This window comes from Zootoca vivipara, chromosome 15 (genome assembly GCF_963506605.1).
Source record: "Zootoca vivipara chromosome 15, rZooViv1.1, whole genome shotgun sequence".
Classification (NCBI taxonomy): Eukaryota; Metazoa; Chordata; class Lepidosauria; order Squamata; family Lacertidae; genus Zootoca; species Zootoca vivipara.
Window position 1 is genome coordinate 42197116 of NC_083290.1, and position 16530 is coordinate 42213645.

Sequence of the window (16530 nt, forward strand, 5' to 3'; positions counted from 1 at the left end):
ATGTTCTGTGCCAAACAAATCATTTTAAATTAATTGTGTGATGAGTATATTTGATCACAAAAACTCTGTGAAGTTTTATGAGACCTGATTGCATGAGACAGTGCAATCCAATTTAATTGCATACTGTATTGCCCAATACAGTGGTACCTCTAGTTATGAACTTAATTCGTTCTGGAGGTCCGTTCTTAGCCCGAAACTGTTCTTAACTAGAGGCGTGCTTTCGCTAATGGAGCCTCTTGCTGCCGCTGCACCACCGGCACACGATTTCCATTCTCATCCTGGGGCAAAGTTCTCGACTCGAGGTAACTCTTCCAGGTTAGTGGAGTTTGTAACTTGAGGTACCACTGTACTTGGGCTACACACTGCCAAATCTCTAGAGGCGACCAGCCCACAAATACACAGAGACCTTTGCAAACTCAAACTAACAGCAATGAAACAAGAGTCTAGGGCACGAGGCTCACTGGTCATAACTCTAATGGGGTCAATATCAATTGCAGCATTGCATTTAAACAAAATTAACACCATCACATAAGGGACGCGGGTGGTGCTGTGGGTTAAACCACAGAGCCTAGGGATTGCCGATCAGAAGGTCGGCGGTTCGAATCCCCGTGACTGGGTGAGCTCCCGTTGTTTGGTCCCTGCTCTTGCCAACCCAGCAGTTCGAAAGCATGTCAAAGTGCAAGTAGATAAATAGGTACCGCTCCAGCGGGAAGGTAAACGGCGTTTCCGTGTGCTGCTCTGGTTCACCAGAAGCAGCTTTGTCATGCTGGCCACATGACCTGGAAGCTGTACGCCGGCTCCCTTGGCCACTAAAGCGAGATGAGCGCCGCAACCCCAGAGTCGTCCACGACTGGACCTAATGGTCAGGGGTCCATTTACCCTTTACCTTTAACACCTTCACATACACTTAACCTGTTCTGCAGTACAGTGGTACCTCGGTTTAAGTACACAATTGGTTCTGGAAGTCTGTACTTAACCTGAAGCGTACTTAACCTGAAGTGAAGTTTCCCATTGAAAGTAATAGAAAGTGGATTAATCCGTTCCAGACGGTCCGCGGAGTACTTAAACTGAAAGTACTCAAACCGAAGCGTACTTAAACCGAGGTATGACTGTAATTTTATAAAAAGGTCCAGGCAAGAGGTTTTCCCACTTCCATTGCTAAAATAAATGTCCTTGGCTCTGCTTGCATCCTCCTTCAGATACATTCTCTGCAGCTAGTCATATTCCTTGTCCTTGAGAAACAAAGAAAATACTTTAAAGTTGGGGGGGGGGTGCTTTATTGCCTGCTCCCACTGCTTAAAGAGCAATCTATTTTAAAAGTCTTATACTAAATTTACTCTCCAGTGTTTTATCAGTGGTTTGATGTGCCAATTCTATTTCAAAGCCTGGAAAATCAGAAACTGACATGTAGTTCACCAGTCAAGTAAATCCTTACCCCCCCCACACACATACACCCCCCCCCAGTTACTAGTCCTCATGAGGGGAAGATCGAGGCACGGTACAGAAACTTGGGGAGTTCCAATCATGGATCTCCGACTGCATCAGTTTTGGCTCCCACACAAGGTCTGTTTTGGGAGCACTGTAAAGGAATTATTTAGTGCTACTACAATCTTAAGGTTTTAGGGACCTCTGCTTCAGAGTATCTGAAGAAGTGTGTATACACACAAAAGTTCATACCTAGAAAGCTTATACTTAGTTGGTCTTTAAGGTGCTACAGGAACATCTTTCAATATTTTTTTAATCTTTCATCATTTTTATTTACAACGACAGACCAAAACGGCCACATTACCTGAATCCTTTTCAGATGGTTTTGTGCATTCCTGCACTGACTTCAAAATGTGCTTATTTATTTGTTTATAAAAATATTTATATCCCTCTGTATCATAATAAATATATCACAGTGGTTTACAATAATATCAAAATATAAAACCAAACAATAAAATCATAAAGATAAAAACAAATTAAAGCAAAATAAATTAAGAACAAACATCAACAGACTATTGTGGGGGATTGCCTGCACAGGCCTGGCAGAAGAGAAAAGTTTACAGCAAGTGTTTCAAAATTGGCACAGAAGGTGCCCGCTGAATCTCTAGTGGCAGGGTGTTCCACAGGACTGGGCTGATGACTCTGAAGGCTCTGTTCTCATTGTTGTCAAACGAGCCTCACCACCTCAGGGAATGACTAAAGATGCTCCTGCAGATGAACTTAGTGATCAAGCTAGAATATAAGGGTTCTGGCAATCCCTGGGGCTTCCTGGACCCAAGTTGTTCAGGACTTTGTAAAGCAGGCTTCCTCAAACTCGGCCCTCCAGATGTTTTGAGACTGTAATTCCCATCATCCCTGATCACTGGTCCTGCTAGCTAGGGATCATGGGAGTTGTAGGCCCAAAACATCTGGAGGGCTGAGGTTGAGTAAAGCAACACAGGAACCTTGATCCTGGCTGAGTAGCAGATACTAAGCTACCCCTGATGATTTGGGTGGGGTTGGGTTGCTGTTTATTCTGCTTAGTGGGACTCCAGACCTCTGCCCCAAAGTCCTGTCCTGGCCAGCACCCACCGCTGGTCCTAAGACTCCTATAACAGTAGTTTCAGCAACTCGTATTTGCAACTCACATGCATAGCTGTCAACCCTCCCTTTTTGCGGGAAACTCCCTTATTCCAGTGCCTTTTCCCGCGTCTATCCTGGAGTGTTAGATATACCATAGACTGTCCCTGGGACAGGTGAGGCTGCTGATCCCTTATTTTAAGATCCGAAAGTTGACAGCTATGCCCCCCCCCCATCCATACAACAAAGCCATCTCTTCCAAATGAGTCATCTCCAGCTACAGAAGACACAAGTTCAGCGTGTGCAGCCTTAACACACCCATTGGAAGGAGGTGGGGGTGGTTGCTTTTAGATAAGACAACATTGCATGTCATATGTATGTTGTAAACAGGTTAGGAACTGATACCAAGTCAATAGCACCCACATGCCAACCCTCTGGAATTGACAAGGGTTCAAAGAAAACGAAACTGCTTTGTTCATTAGCCTAAGCCTGGATGCTGTTGGACAACTGCTGGAAACAGCAAATTTAACTGCAGGGTTTAACCATTTGCTTTCGGAACCACAAGTGGCCCCAAATGAGTATAAAGATATGTCAACATTTTCTCTGCAGCCAATGCCACTACTAATAGCCTGATGCAATGTTCAACCGTGTTCCAAACCTTCCTTCCACAACATTTTTTAAAATGAATGTTTTACTAAAAGGGCACTGGTGTTAGTTAGACCCCAATTAAATAAATAGCAGGGCAGGGAGACATGGCGTATCCCAGGAAGTGTGGTATAAATGCCCACAACATACTGAAAATGTGTTTACAGCACAATAGGCTGCTTTATGCTTATGCTACAGTTAACTGTTCAGTACTTTTGGATTTTTTATATGCCTGTTGTCTTTGTCCATAGAGTTTTCTTGGCAGTGATACTGGAGTGGCTTGCCAATTCCTTCTCCAGGATCATGGCCACTGGTCCCATCACCTCCTGGCAAATAGAAGGGGAAGAAATGGAGGCAGTGAGAGGTTTTACTTTCTTGGGCTCCTTGATCACTGCAGATGGTGACAGCGGTCACGAAATTAAAAGACGCCTGCTTCTTGGGAGAAAAGCAATGACAAACCTAGACAGCATCTTAAAAAGCAGAGACATCACCTTGCCTACAAAGGTCCGTATAGTTAAAGCTATGGTTTTCCCAGTAGTGATGTATGGAAGTGAGAGCTGGACCATAAAGAAGGCTGATCGACGAAGAATTGATGCTTTTGAATTATGGTGCTGGAGGAGACTCTTGAGAGTCCCATGGACTGCAAGAAGATCAAACCTATCCATTCTTCAGGAAATCAGCCCTGAGTGCTCACTGGAAGGACAGATCGTGAAGCTGAGGCTCCAATACTTTGGCCACCTCATGAGAAGAGAAGAATCCTTGGAAAAGACCTTGATGTTGGGAAAGATGGAGGGCATTAGGAGAAGGGGACGACAGAGGACAAGATGGTTGGACAGTGTTCTTGAAGCTACGAACATGAGTTTGACCAAACTGCGGGAGGCAGTGGAAGACAGGAGTGCCTGGCGTGCTATGGTCCATGGGGTCACGAAGAGTCGGACACGACTAAACGACTAAACAACAACTTTTGGATTTTACTATTTTTGCATCCAGCGAGTTTTGAGCTGAAAGACAAAGGAAGGTCTCTCGGACCCCCACAGGAATTTACACCGCAAAGGATTACAGAACCCAGATAACATCACTGTAAAGCAGTCCCCCCCCCCCCGATGATAATGTGCTAATGAACTCCCCACGGTGCACAGTAATCCTTGTCAATTTCCGTTGTTGACATTCAACATACATATTATCAAATACTTCTTTTTGTAAAGGTAAAGGGTAAAGGGACCCCTGACCATTAGATCCAGTTGTGACCGACTCTGGGGTTGCGGCGCTCATCTCACATTATTGGCCGAGGGAGCTGGCGTACAGCTTCCAGGTCATGTGGCCAGCATGACAAAGCCACTTCTGGCGAACCAGAGCAGCACACGGAAACACCGTTTACCGTCCCACTGTAACGGTACCTGTTTATCTACTTGCACTTTGACGTGCTTTCAAACTGCTAGGTTGGCAGGAGCTGGGACCAAGCAACGGGAGCTCACCCCGCCGCAAGGATTCAAACTGCCGACCTTCTGATCGGCAAGCCCTAGGCTCTGTGGTTTAACCCACAGCGCCACCCGCATCCCTGTACCCTGTAATTAACTTGCAAACATAAGAAGCTACCTTATACCAAGTCAGACAGTTGTTCCATCTAGCTCAGTATTGTCTACACTGACTGGCAGCAGCTCTCTAGGGTTTTGAGGGGAGAGGAGAGCATCTGCAGCACTAGCTGGAGATGCTGTGGACTGAGCCTGGGACCTTCCGCATGCAGGGCACACACTCTTCCTTTAGGCTACCGTCCTCCCAATTAATAAAATGCTTTTTACCAGCATAGCAGCTTTATAGAGGTTATTCAAAAAATGCCCAGCTATCTGAGCATCTCTCTTGGAAAAGTCTCCATCCATAGAAGTATGAACTTATAAACAAGCTTGGGAAGGGCTATTTGTGCTGCTCCTGGCTTGTATCTGCAGGGAAGTTGGGCAAGTGGATGTATGATTTTCAATTCTCCATGGTCTTCATTTTACATTCTGTCCCGAAGAACAGATGTACTGTACAGAGTACTGTACAGAATAAGTACATTTGAAAGTGCCACAAAACACCCCACACTTCTCTAGCCCTGTCTGAGTCTGAAGGGTGCACATGTGCAGAATTTTATGTGTGCCTCTAAATTACACAGAAGTAGACCCTCAAGGGCATTTCCTTCTGGGCAACCTTCCAATGCCAGCGGTGGTGGATGGCAAAAGCGGGCAGAGAAACAAATGTGAATTCCGTATTTTTACAGTAGGCTAATTTTCACTCTCACTCATATTGTTCCATCCTCCACCAAGACAAACATCCATTCCAGGCAGGCACAAAACACAACAAGGGTTCAAAGTGGAACCAGCGAAGGATAAGACCTGGGGAGGGTGCTTTGAACGAGAGGGGGCGAGGGCCACATCCAACCCTACCATGCCAACCTTTGGATTCTCCCTCTGAGCACATATACCCATCGGACTTGACTCAAGGCAGTTTCAAATGTACTTATTCTGTACTCTTGATATCTGTGCCGAAGTACAAAATGTAAAACGTAGGATGCTGCTTTACACCAAGCCAGATTCTTTGTCTGTCTAGGCCGGCATTGCCATCTGACTGACAATGGATCTCCGGAGTCTCAGGCAGAGGTTGCTTTAGCTGAGATTCCTGCATGGCCAACTCTACAATTCTATTATTCTATACATTATGCTCTTAGCAAGGATGTGTGCATTCGGATTAATCACAACGCCTGGAGCATCCATGGATGTGTGAAATTCCACAAATATGCCATACTTTCCAGTGGAATCAGTTTATATATATTCAACATTATATCATCTGGTGATAACTCATCAAGGGATATGGGATGCTCCCAAACTGTAACTATTTTGCAAGTGTGATTCAATTGCCTATCAGCAAATTAGAGATGTGCTACTAAAGTGAATATGGTGCTATTGTGAAGCAAACCCACTTCAAAAAACAAAATAAAACCCTAAACTGTTTTTTTTTGGGGGGGGAACTGATGTGGGAATGGACTGGAAACTGTGGGAAACAGTGTTTTCAGGAGACATCAATATAACCCATCAACAACATGAAACAAAAGCCAAATGGAGGGTGGGGGACCCCCCAAAAAGCATGCTGCAACATTTTGTTGCAGGTCCTGCTTCTTCTTTCTCAGTGGAGATGCTTGCTGGAGACTGAACTTGGGAGGTTTTGTAGTGTATGCAAAGCATGCCCGTAGCCTACCTCAAACTGATGGAGGAGACCACTGCTGGGGGGGGGGGGAGACACCAAGCTACGTTAAGGAAGATGAGACCACACATGGGGAAGTGAGTTATCTGTACATGAAAACATCCATGTATATATGACTAATGTGAGAAGAGGAACTCGTAGATCAAGATGTGGGAGAACCCAAAGATTCCACAAAAGAGGGTCAGAAACATGCCTGTGAAGGCGAAAGGAAGGGAAGTGCATTTTTAAAAATGTTTTAAAAAACATTAGTGTGGGGCCATGCAGACTGCCACTAGAATAAAGAATGCTAGGGTGCTCAGTCAAGGCACGAAGGATTAGAAGAAGAAGCCTGTGAAGGCCAGTATATCCACTTCGAGAAAGTATTCCAAGCAGCTTCTGAATCGAAAAATAAAATACAGTACATCTAGAGAAGTTAGAAAGAGTAACACTATCACTGTGTTCAGGTGACTGCCTAAATTCACGAACTCTGTACTGTAGGTTGGTGGGGCAGATGGGCACACACAACCCCCACCCCAATGTGCCCATACTACGCATTACCCCAGACCTTCAGCCTTCAACCTTTCCCCATGCTGAGTGGGAAGGTCTGCAAGGGATATTTTTCTTGCGTCCCTCCACTTGATCAGGGACCTTAATAGAGTTTGCATATTCCAGCAAATGTCTGGACACATCTTGTCCACAAATGTGCTTGTACAAGTTGGTGTCCTGCAACAGAATTCAACGTTCTGAGGCTCTATGGCATTTCTTCTTCTCTTTCTCCTTCTTCTTCAAGTTTCTAGTTCTTATGGCTGAAGAGATAAGCTTGATAATGTGCAGGCTTGGCCTGGAGTAATATCAGGAACTATAAGGAGAGATGAGCATGAATCACGCTGGTCAGGAAATGAAATGTTTTGCATTCTGCCCTAACCATAATGGCAGCCACAAGCAGAGAGACTTATGCCAAACAAGCATATATGTGAAGTGATTTGCATCACTTGTTCAGATTACATAGACTGAGCTTTCCTGGGCACTGAGTAGGCCTGGGCGATGTACTAATACATCACCCAGGACTGGCATGATGGCCAGAGTGCAATGGCAGTTTCACCCGGTGGCATAACGCGAGTGAAACTGCCAGTGCTCCCGAGTCTCTCTGCACCCAGCGGCAGGGACAAGCAACTCTGGCCCGGGCTTGAAATTGAGTGGATGGGTGAAGGAGCATGGAGAATCAGGCGGGGGGGTGGTGGTGGTGGTGGTGAAGGAGTGGTGAGATCAGTTGGGTGCACACCAGAGCTCAGAGGAGAAATCGGCTCCTCAGGAAACCAGCTGCCCTGAGGGGAAGAGACTGGGGGCTGGGGAGGCTAGTGAGCAATGCAAAGCAGGGAGACAGCACTCATCCTTGCCCTCTTCTAGCTTGCTGTGTGTGTGTGTGTGTGTGTGTGTGTGTGTGTGTGTGTTGCATCCCCATCTCACAGTGTTTGCCTGGTGATACATCCCGATCTGCTCTGGCACCCAATGTGCAAAACCCTCCTATGGACAGGGCTGACATGTGCAAAGCAGACCCAACCAAGTAAGAAGCAAAGAGAGGCAACAGATCTTTTACCTGCAGGGAAGCCAAGTGCAATCCTGTATCAAGGAACTGGTCTTGCAGAGCAAGGATGCACAACAGCACATTTCTAACTGTCAAGGTAAAGGTAAAGGGCCCCCTGACCATCAGGTCCAGTCGTGTCCGACTCTGGGGTTGTGGCGCTCATCTCGCTCTATAGGCCGAGGGAGTCAGCGTTTGTCCGCAGACAGCTTCCAGGTCAAGTGGCCAGCATGACAAACCTGCTTCTGGCAAACCAGAGCAGCGCACAGAAACGCCATTTACCTTCCCGCCGGGGCGGTCCCTATTTATCTACTTGCACTTTGATGTGCTTTCGAACTGCTAGGTGGGCAGGAGCTGGGACCGAGCAACGGGAGCTCACCCCGTTGCAGGAATTCAAACCGCCGACCTTCTGATCAGCAAGCCCTAGACTCTCTGCTTTAACCCACAGCGCCACCCTGGGTCCTATTTCTAACTGTAAGTCCTACTGAATTCAATGGGGCTTACTCCCAAGTAAGAGAGTACAATTGCAGCCTGAGTACAGTTCCAGCTCATGTCACTTTCACCAGCCCTAAGTGATCAGCCTTAAGTATGTTCTGTCCTTTTTCTACATTATCTGCACAAAAGTTTGCATTTAAATACATATTTTGAATATATTTTATCTCAAAATATTGGGTTGTGTCAAATGCTAATCATTCTAAGAGCAAACCCACTGAATTCAACAGACTTGGCTAATTTACAGTTTACTCTAAGTAGAAGTTAGTTGGATACAACCAACTATGTCAAAATAATAAAACACCTCAATGTTTTGCATTGTATTTTATCTTACAGGCCACATTATTAAAAACATTATGTGGTCAATAGCTTTGAGACAAGAACTGCACCTCACTGCTCAGAACAGTGCAGAATCAGACAGACTACTATGTTCTAATCTGGGCATTAGTACAGTTTGTATCGCAAAGATCAAATTCCTCCAGTGTCCCTAGCAGAGAGAGAAGGTAAAGTCCAGGGGTTTCCAAAGCACAACATCTCACATCATCAGTGGGGTAGGAAGAAACTGGAATCTTGCTTGGAGTTCAAGTGGGCAGTTAAGGAATTTCACTCTTCTGTTGCACCAGAAAGAGAGAGCCAGCAATCAAGGACAAGCAACAAACACCCCTTGACTCAAGATGATCCTGGCAGGCCTGACAATAGTATGCAGCAAGATTTCTTCTCAATGAGAACCTGAACATAGGCTGGATCAAGATCCCATCTAGACCAGCATCCAATTTCCAGCAATGGCCACTCAAACACTTTTGGGAAGCCCATAAGCAAAACATGAAGGCAACACACCTACTTGCTATAGCCCATCACATGATATTCAGAGGTATACTGCCTCTGTCCTTGGAGGTTCTGCTTAGCTTCCATGGAAAATAGCCGTTGATAGACTTGCCCACTACGAATTCATCTAACTCCCAATCAAAGGCATCAAACTGAATTCCCTAGATTGTGCATAAAGATGTATTTCTTTCTGTTTGCCCTCCATTTCATTGGATGCCTCAAAGTTCCAGCAACATCCCAAGTCCATCTATTCCTTACATTCAGGTTGTGAGTAATGTTGGTTATGTAGCCAAAATGGTACTATTCCACACAAAAGAGGAAGGCTTCAGTAGACTTCAGGGAACCCAGAAGGTTTGCACAAGTAAAAAAAAACCTTTTAAGAGGGAGAGGTAACTGCCCAATTGGGACTAAAAGTTCAGAACATTTACTTAATACAGTCGTACTTTGGATCCCGAACGCCATGGAACTCAGACGGTTTGACTCCTGAACGGAACTGACTGTTCTGGTTTGTAAACGTTCTTTTGGAACCCGAACATCCGACAGGGCTTCTGATTGGCTGCAGGAGCTTCCTACAGCCAATCAGAAGCCGCAATTTGGTTTTCGAACGTTTTGGAAGTTGAATGGACTTCCAGAACAGATTCCGTTCGACATCCAAGGTATGAATGTACAGTACTAAATTACTTTAAAGGACCAAGGACAGGAAGTTGGAGAGGGCAATGGAATGGAATAAGCTGGAATTCTGAACAGGGAGAACTTCAAGCTGCAACATTTTGTTGCAGCTCCTCCTTGTCCTTTTTTATTTATTTTTTAAAACTCACTTATGAATCTTCCCTCCTGTCAATGTTTCTGCCCACCCTCCTGCAACCTGGTGCTCACCAGAAATTTAAGACCACAACTCCCAGCCTTGAGCTGGCTGGGGCTGGTGGGAGCTGTAAAACAGAACACCTGAAAGGCACCAGGATGAGGAAGGCTCCTTCAGCCTTCCTTCCAGGTAACGCGCTCCAACTGATGGGTCTGTTTTGCTTGCCCTTTCCCAGCTCAAAGACATCCTTTCCCAGCTCAAAGACATCCTTTCCGAGATAAGGTGACCAGACCAGAACTGAAAATAAAATCATTTTTAAAAAAGGTTTGGGGAACCTCTAGCATAGGTGTTGATTGGTAACTAGGCCTCAAACTTAATGGTCTTATGACTTCACTCATATCAAAATGGGTTGAGCCATCCCTACTCCTTCTCCCCAAGTGGCACCCTGGATTTCTACCCTGATGACACCCCTGGTGGGGGCTTAAAAGGCAAAATAAGGGGAGTCAAAGGAAAACACAGTGCTGGAAGCATAGAATAAAACTGAAAGTTGAAACAAAAGGATGCCGTTTTGCAGTGACATGAGAGCAGCAATCTTTGGGGGAAGATAGGAAGGAAGAGGCATTGTTGAAGAGGTTGCACTTCTATTCCAGCTTTCCACAGGACCTCAAGGAACCATACACAACTCTCCCCCTCACCCTTTTATAATTCTTACAACCCAGGCCAACTTCACCTAGCAAGCTTTGTGGCCAGGCCAGCATTTGAACTCAAGTCTCTCCAGTCTAAATCCAGTGCTCTAACCCCAAGACCCAGTGAACAGGAAGAGAAGTAGGACTTGATTTTGGTCAGGGTCCCGCTTAGCCCCCACCACCTGTTTACAGTTTAAGCACTCTGCACTAGAACATGTGAAGTGTCTCTGAGCACATACAAAGCGCCTTACTGAGCAACCTCAACCAACTCTTACACCATTGAGAATAGAGGGAAACACTTGGGTCACAATGGATTTTTCTTAAGGCAGGAATCTGGGGCTCTCCAGATGCTGTTGAACTCCAACTCCCAGCCAGCACAGGGCTGATGGGAGTTGGAGTCCAACAACATGTGGAGTGCCACAGACATTAGTCTTCACCGGGCATAAAAGGCCCACCACTAGGCATCACAGCCTGACCGAGGGTTAGTCACAAGAATGCATCAATATATTGTACAAATCAGTATTTCCCCAGTTGTTGCTGGACTACAACTCCCATCATCCCTAGCTAGGACCAGTGGTCAGGGATGTTGGGGGGGGGGGTTAGTCCAACATCAGCTGGAGACCCAAGTTTGAGACACACTGGTATAAATAGAGATATTCAGAAATGGGCACACAGGTGGATGTCTACTTTTAATGAGGGGGCTGGCGCAGTGCCAATTCTGTTGTGATTGTAAGTTTCTAAGAAATTGTGTGTGTATTTATACACGTGCTGTATACAGTACATTTTTAACTCTATTAATGCTTAATTGTTTTTAATGATTTCTCCCATATGTTTTTAGCTGTTCTTATTTTATCTGTAAACTGCTTTGAGGGCAAAGGTATTATTGATGATGATGATAATGCAAGTCCCAGATCTGAAAAAGGTGTCATTTTTCTAGAAAAAGAGGTGCCGGAACTCCCCATGAACGCCTCCCTTGTTCTCTTATAATGGCAATGGCGCCCACTTGAGAGGTGCCGGAACTGAGTTCTGGTGAGTTCTGGCTGAAAAAAATGCCCTTGTTCCAAGACAGTTTAACTTGGAAAGGATGACTTCTATGGAAAAGACCCATAAGCAGACCATCAAAGCAGAAAGGGCCAGAATGACTTTTGTTAGAACAAGTTACAGGTAGGTAGCCGTGTTGGTCTGCCGTAGTCGAAACAAAATAATAAAAAAATTCCTTCCAGTAGCACCTTAGAGATCAACTAAGTTTGTCATTGGTGTGCATGCACACTTCTGAAGAACATGCTGGCTTACACCCCCACCCCCACCCCCAGGGCACTGCCCTCCAAGTCAATTCATTCAGAGGAGCTAAATGCTTCCTTATTCCACATTTACAACCCTCCAGCAGCGTGAATCAGAGGTCCCTTTGGGTGTGGAGCAGAGGGAATCCACCCACCTCTCTCTCCCCATCCAGGCGGGATGACAGATCAGAAAAAGGTGTTAATGGGTAACCAATCAGCTTAAAGGATCTTGAATGCTCTCCTCCAGAAACTTTAAAAGAAGAAAAGGGGGTGTGGAGAGAGAAGGAAGAAGAAAGCTTTATTCCTCCCGAGTTAAAGAGCCATGGTGGAGTTAACGTTTCCCCAAACGCTCTGCGATCCTAAACACGCTTTCTCTGGGAGTAAGGCCCATTGAACTCAATGGGTGGTGTTTTTGAGCCGACCAGCGTAGAAAAATGTAACCATTCACACAACCGAGGGGGGGGGGTATCTGATCTGAGACGGTTGTTTGGGGGTGGGGGAGCTCTGCCGTAGGATGGGCTTACCAAGGTCGAGGAGAGCGGGAAATACTGGGAAGGAAACTCAGCAAGCAAGCAGAGGGTTAATTAAGATGATGCTGGCCGCGTCCCCACGACCCGGGCCAAGGAAGAAGAGGCAGGCGGCACGCGTGTTGTTGCACGTGGGAACCGCAAGTACAGTAAGGGGAGGGGGGGAGAGAAATCCCTCTGCCTGCGATCACTCACCGACACCGTACTTCTCGCGCTTGGTAGGGATCCAGCGGGCCATGGCGGAGGGATCCCCTCCCCGCTTGCTTGCTTGCTCGCTCGCTCGCTCTCTGCCTCTTCCCCGCTCGCCCGCAGGCGGTTCCAAGTCAGCCCCCTCCGGCCTGCGGGGCTCCCGGCTCCGCCGCCGCCGCCATGCTCAGGGGCGGGATCCGGCCCGCGGCGCTGCCCTCTCCGCCACTGAACTGCCCTCCAGCAGCCGCCGGGCGCCGCCGTCGAGGGAGGAACTTTCCTGCCCTGCTGCGTCCGGGCGGCCCTTGGGTGCAGCAGCAGCGCCGCCGCCGCCGAGTCAGAGCGCAGGGGCGGGAACTCGCCGCCGCCGCCGGGAGGGATCACCTGCTCCGCCCTGCTGCCCGCGACGGGGAAGGGCGGGCGGGCGGGCAGCCTCCACCCCCCACCCCCCACCCCCGGGCTTCCTCGGGAAGAAGGATCCCAGTCCTACGGCATCCCGGCAGTCAGCTTCGGAATGGGACTTACTCCCAGGAAAGCGCTCGCGAGGAGAGCAGCCTTACCTGGATTCCGGCAAAGGCTGAGTTTCCAGGACTTCCAAGGAAGGGAGTTTGCCTTCCCATGCAAATGGCAGGGAGGTAAAGGGTGGAAGCTGCCCCCTCCCACCGCCTCGGTTCCCATCTGGATCAGCCTGACTTCGATTTACTTTTAAAAGAAAAATGACTTGGATGGTGTAATGTCTAGTTTGGCCCTTAGGAGGGCAGCTATGTGTGTTATGTGCCTTCAGCTCTACTGTACCAACTTACCGTACTTGGGAATAAGCCCCATGGAACTCAGTAGGGCTGACTTGAGTAGACCTCTACAATTCCATGATTGCATTAATAGATAAGGGTGGGATTGCACTACTGTAACCCCCTGCCTGTGTGCTGTAGTTTTGCTGATTCATTCATTTATTTGTGCGCCGCTTCTGCCATGCTCATAGCGGCTTGCAACAAACAGGAATGCATTTCAAAGACTACAAAAACAAGAATGCATTTCAGACAAACACTACAAAAGCAATCTTATAATAACATAGCAATGCAATACCGGTAGCAACACAACATACAAAAAAAACCACATTCCAATATATATATAACAAGATTACATAAACAACATGCAGCATCCAATGGTAAAAATAACAAGGGAGCGTCACAGTTTCACATTCGTCCTAGAAATACTCACAATCCTTAGACAAAGGATTATAGCTGGGGAAACTTCCGCAGAGCAGCTTGCAAATCCACAGAAATAATGCAGCCCCTGCCCTCAGGCTTACAGTATAAAAAGACCCAACAAGTAAGGAAAAATGGGTGAGGAGGGAAAAGGAAAACAAGCCAACTCTGTGAAGGGAAGAAGGGCCTAGCCTTGCTGGTGAGAGCAGGAGCGAGATAGAATGGTAGTTCTGTGTGGTCTACTGTTTCCTTTCCTCTTCTAAAGAGAAGAAAAGCCAGTCCTAATAATAATAATAATAATAATAATAATAATAATAATAATAATAATAATAATATAAAATAAATAAATAATACAGTAATAATAATTGTACCCCACCCATCTGACTGGGTTGCCCCAGCTTTCTTCATTTCAGCTGCCCGAGTTAGGCTAAAGAAGTCATTTTGCAGCGGCCGTTTTTAAACAATTGGGAGTCGGAAATCCGTACTGATCTACTGTACTGCCAATCACCTAAAGATCTACCAGAGGATCCTGATCTAATTTATGCACAGCGATTGATATGCACAATCCAACTGTTAAGCTGAGAGACATAAATTCAAGAGAATAGATTGAGAGGCCTGGCTTGCTAATGATGAATAAACATGGGCCAGTGCTTTAAAGAGAAGGGAAATGCTTTACCCAGGAGGACCCAGGATGGCGACATTCAAGTCATTCTGTAAAATGCTGTTGCCAGCCTTTCTTGCTGTGTGGTGCTGCTTTGTTTCCAGGCAGGGTTTTAAAGAAATGAAGGGAAAGCCGTGGCTTCCTCACAACCAGCAGAAGCTTCTATATCCCTCTCACTAAGCCAAACATGGTTGTGCATTTTAGTGAATACAAGTGGAACCTGTAACAAAATGTTGCAGTGTGGAATGTTCCTGTTCAGGGTTACAGCCCCAGCCTATCCCAGTCTTCCTCCTGCATTCTTTCCTGTTTTCTTTTAATTCTTGCTGTCAGTGAGCATTATGTGCCCACTGAGCATGCTCAGTTGTCCTTGGGCTGGAAGAGTAAAACAAATGATCGTTCCTCTACAGCCTAATGGTACATTCCAGAATTCTACTGCCTCCTCCTCCTGCTTATCTTGTAGCTCGCTCTTCGACTTAATCAAGACATGTAGAATCAAGACATGATCAAGTGCTAGAATCCTGCGATAAAGCAATCCACTTCAGGTTGCAGGTGAGGGATGCCAGTTTTGAAGGCTGCTCAAGAACAATTAAAACCTCCCTTCACATTATAAATAGACACACAAAGCAGGGGACAGGCTCCAGCTTAGCTCATTCCTTGAGGTGCTACTTTTCTCCTTGCAGAGAAGCTTTCAAAAATGAGCTTCCATAACCTCCACAGCAGGCTTCCTCAAACTCGGCCCTCCAGATGTTTTTGGCCTACAAGTCCCATGATCCGTAGCTAGCAGGACCAGTGGTCAGGGATGATGGGAATTGTAGTCTCAAAACATCTGGAGGGCCGAGTTTGAGGAAGGCTGCTCCACAGCTTCCACATCACCAGGATTTGGCCCCAACTCTATTTCACTGCATAAGTAGATCTGGCCTTCCTTCTGAAGAAACACTCTTAGGATTCTTTAAACAAATATGCACTGCACCTTTAAAGGTATGAGTTCTAACCAACACCTGGTCAGCAGTGTTGGGAAAATGTAGCTCAAGGGTTCCTTGCATGCACAAGGTGTTAGTCACCCTGTTCTGGCTGGGATCCTGCAATGATACGCCCAGTTTCTATTCAAACAGGCCAACTTTTTCCTGCAATTCTGCCTTATGCTTCTTCTCCAAAGCTGCCCTGAGCATACTTTGTGTGCTGGCTGGCTGTACTTGAGTCAAATATACATAAAAGGCTTTCTTTAAAAAGCCAAAAACAAAATGCAGCATGTCCAGACCAGTGTAGTTTAATGAAGAGTTCAAAATAGGTTGCAATTCCTATGTTCCGTCCCTTACTCCTTTGCCAGAACAAAGTAAGACAGCCAATGAGAAGGACTCTAGTATTGTGTGATGCTGTTCTCCAGCCAAACAAGGGATACAAAAATGCCTATGGGGAAGAGTGCATTGGTAAAGGTCAGCATAAATCACCAGTGCTCGGAGATCTCACTGGTTACCAATTTGCTGCTGAGCCAAGTTCAAGGTGTTTCTTAACAACTTGGGACTGGTTTACCTATAAGATCACCTTACCTCGTATTTGCCCACTCAACCACTGTGATCAGTGGAATTGGCACTACTATGGGCGTCAGATAATTCCTGCTCCACATTTGTAAGTGCTCCATCATTTAGTGTGGCAGCCTTTATACAGTACTTTGGAACTCCCTGCCTATTGATACCAAGCAGGCACCGTCACTGTATTCTTTTCGGTGCCTGCTGGAAACATTTCTGTTTAAACAAGCCTGCCTAGATATTTAGAAAGTTGATGGGAGTTTTAATTTGTGGTTGTGTTAACACTTTGTAGACTTTAAGTTACTGCTGTAAATTATTGCTATAGTGTTAATTTATAGTTTTATCTTTTTTTGTAA

General features: G+C 46.2%; 1 protein-coding gene across 3 annotated transcripts in view; it reads right to left on the reverse strand.

The window, feature by feature from the left end:
- DOCK5 (dedicator of cytokinesis 5) overlaps nucleotides 1-13082 on the reverse strand; it is a 148010-nt gene extending 134928 nt beyond the window's left edge. For 2 of the 3 annotated variants that reach the window (XM_035138774.2, XM_035138775.2), the window contains exon 1: nucleotides 12792-13082. In XM_035138774.2, the coding sequence (XP_034994665.2) occupies nucleotides 12792-12834 (43 nt within the window). In that variant the 5' untranslated portion in view covers nucleotides 12835-13082. The remainder of the gene's footprint in view (nucleotides 1-12791) is intronic. The other variant, XR_004693959.2, reaches the window with a different exon arrangement.
- Between the last annotated feature and the right edge of the window lie 3448 nt (nucleotides 13083-16530).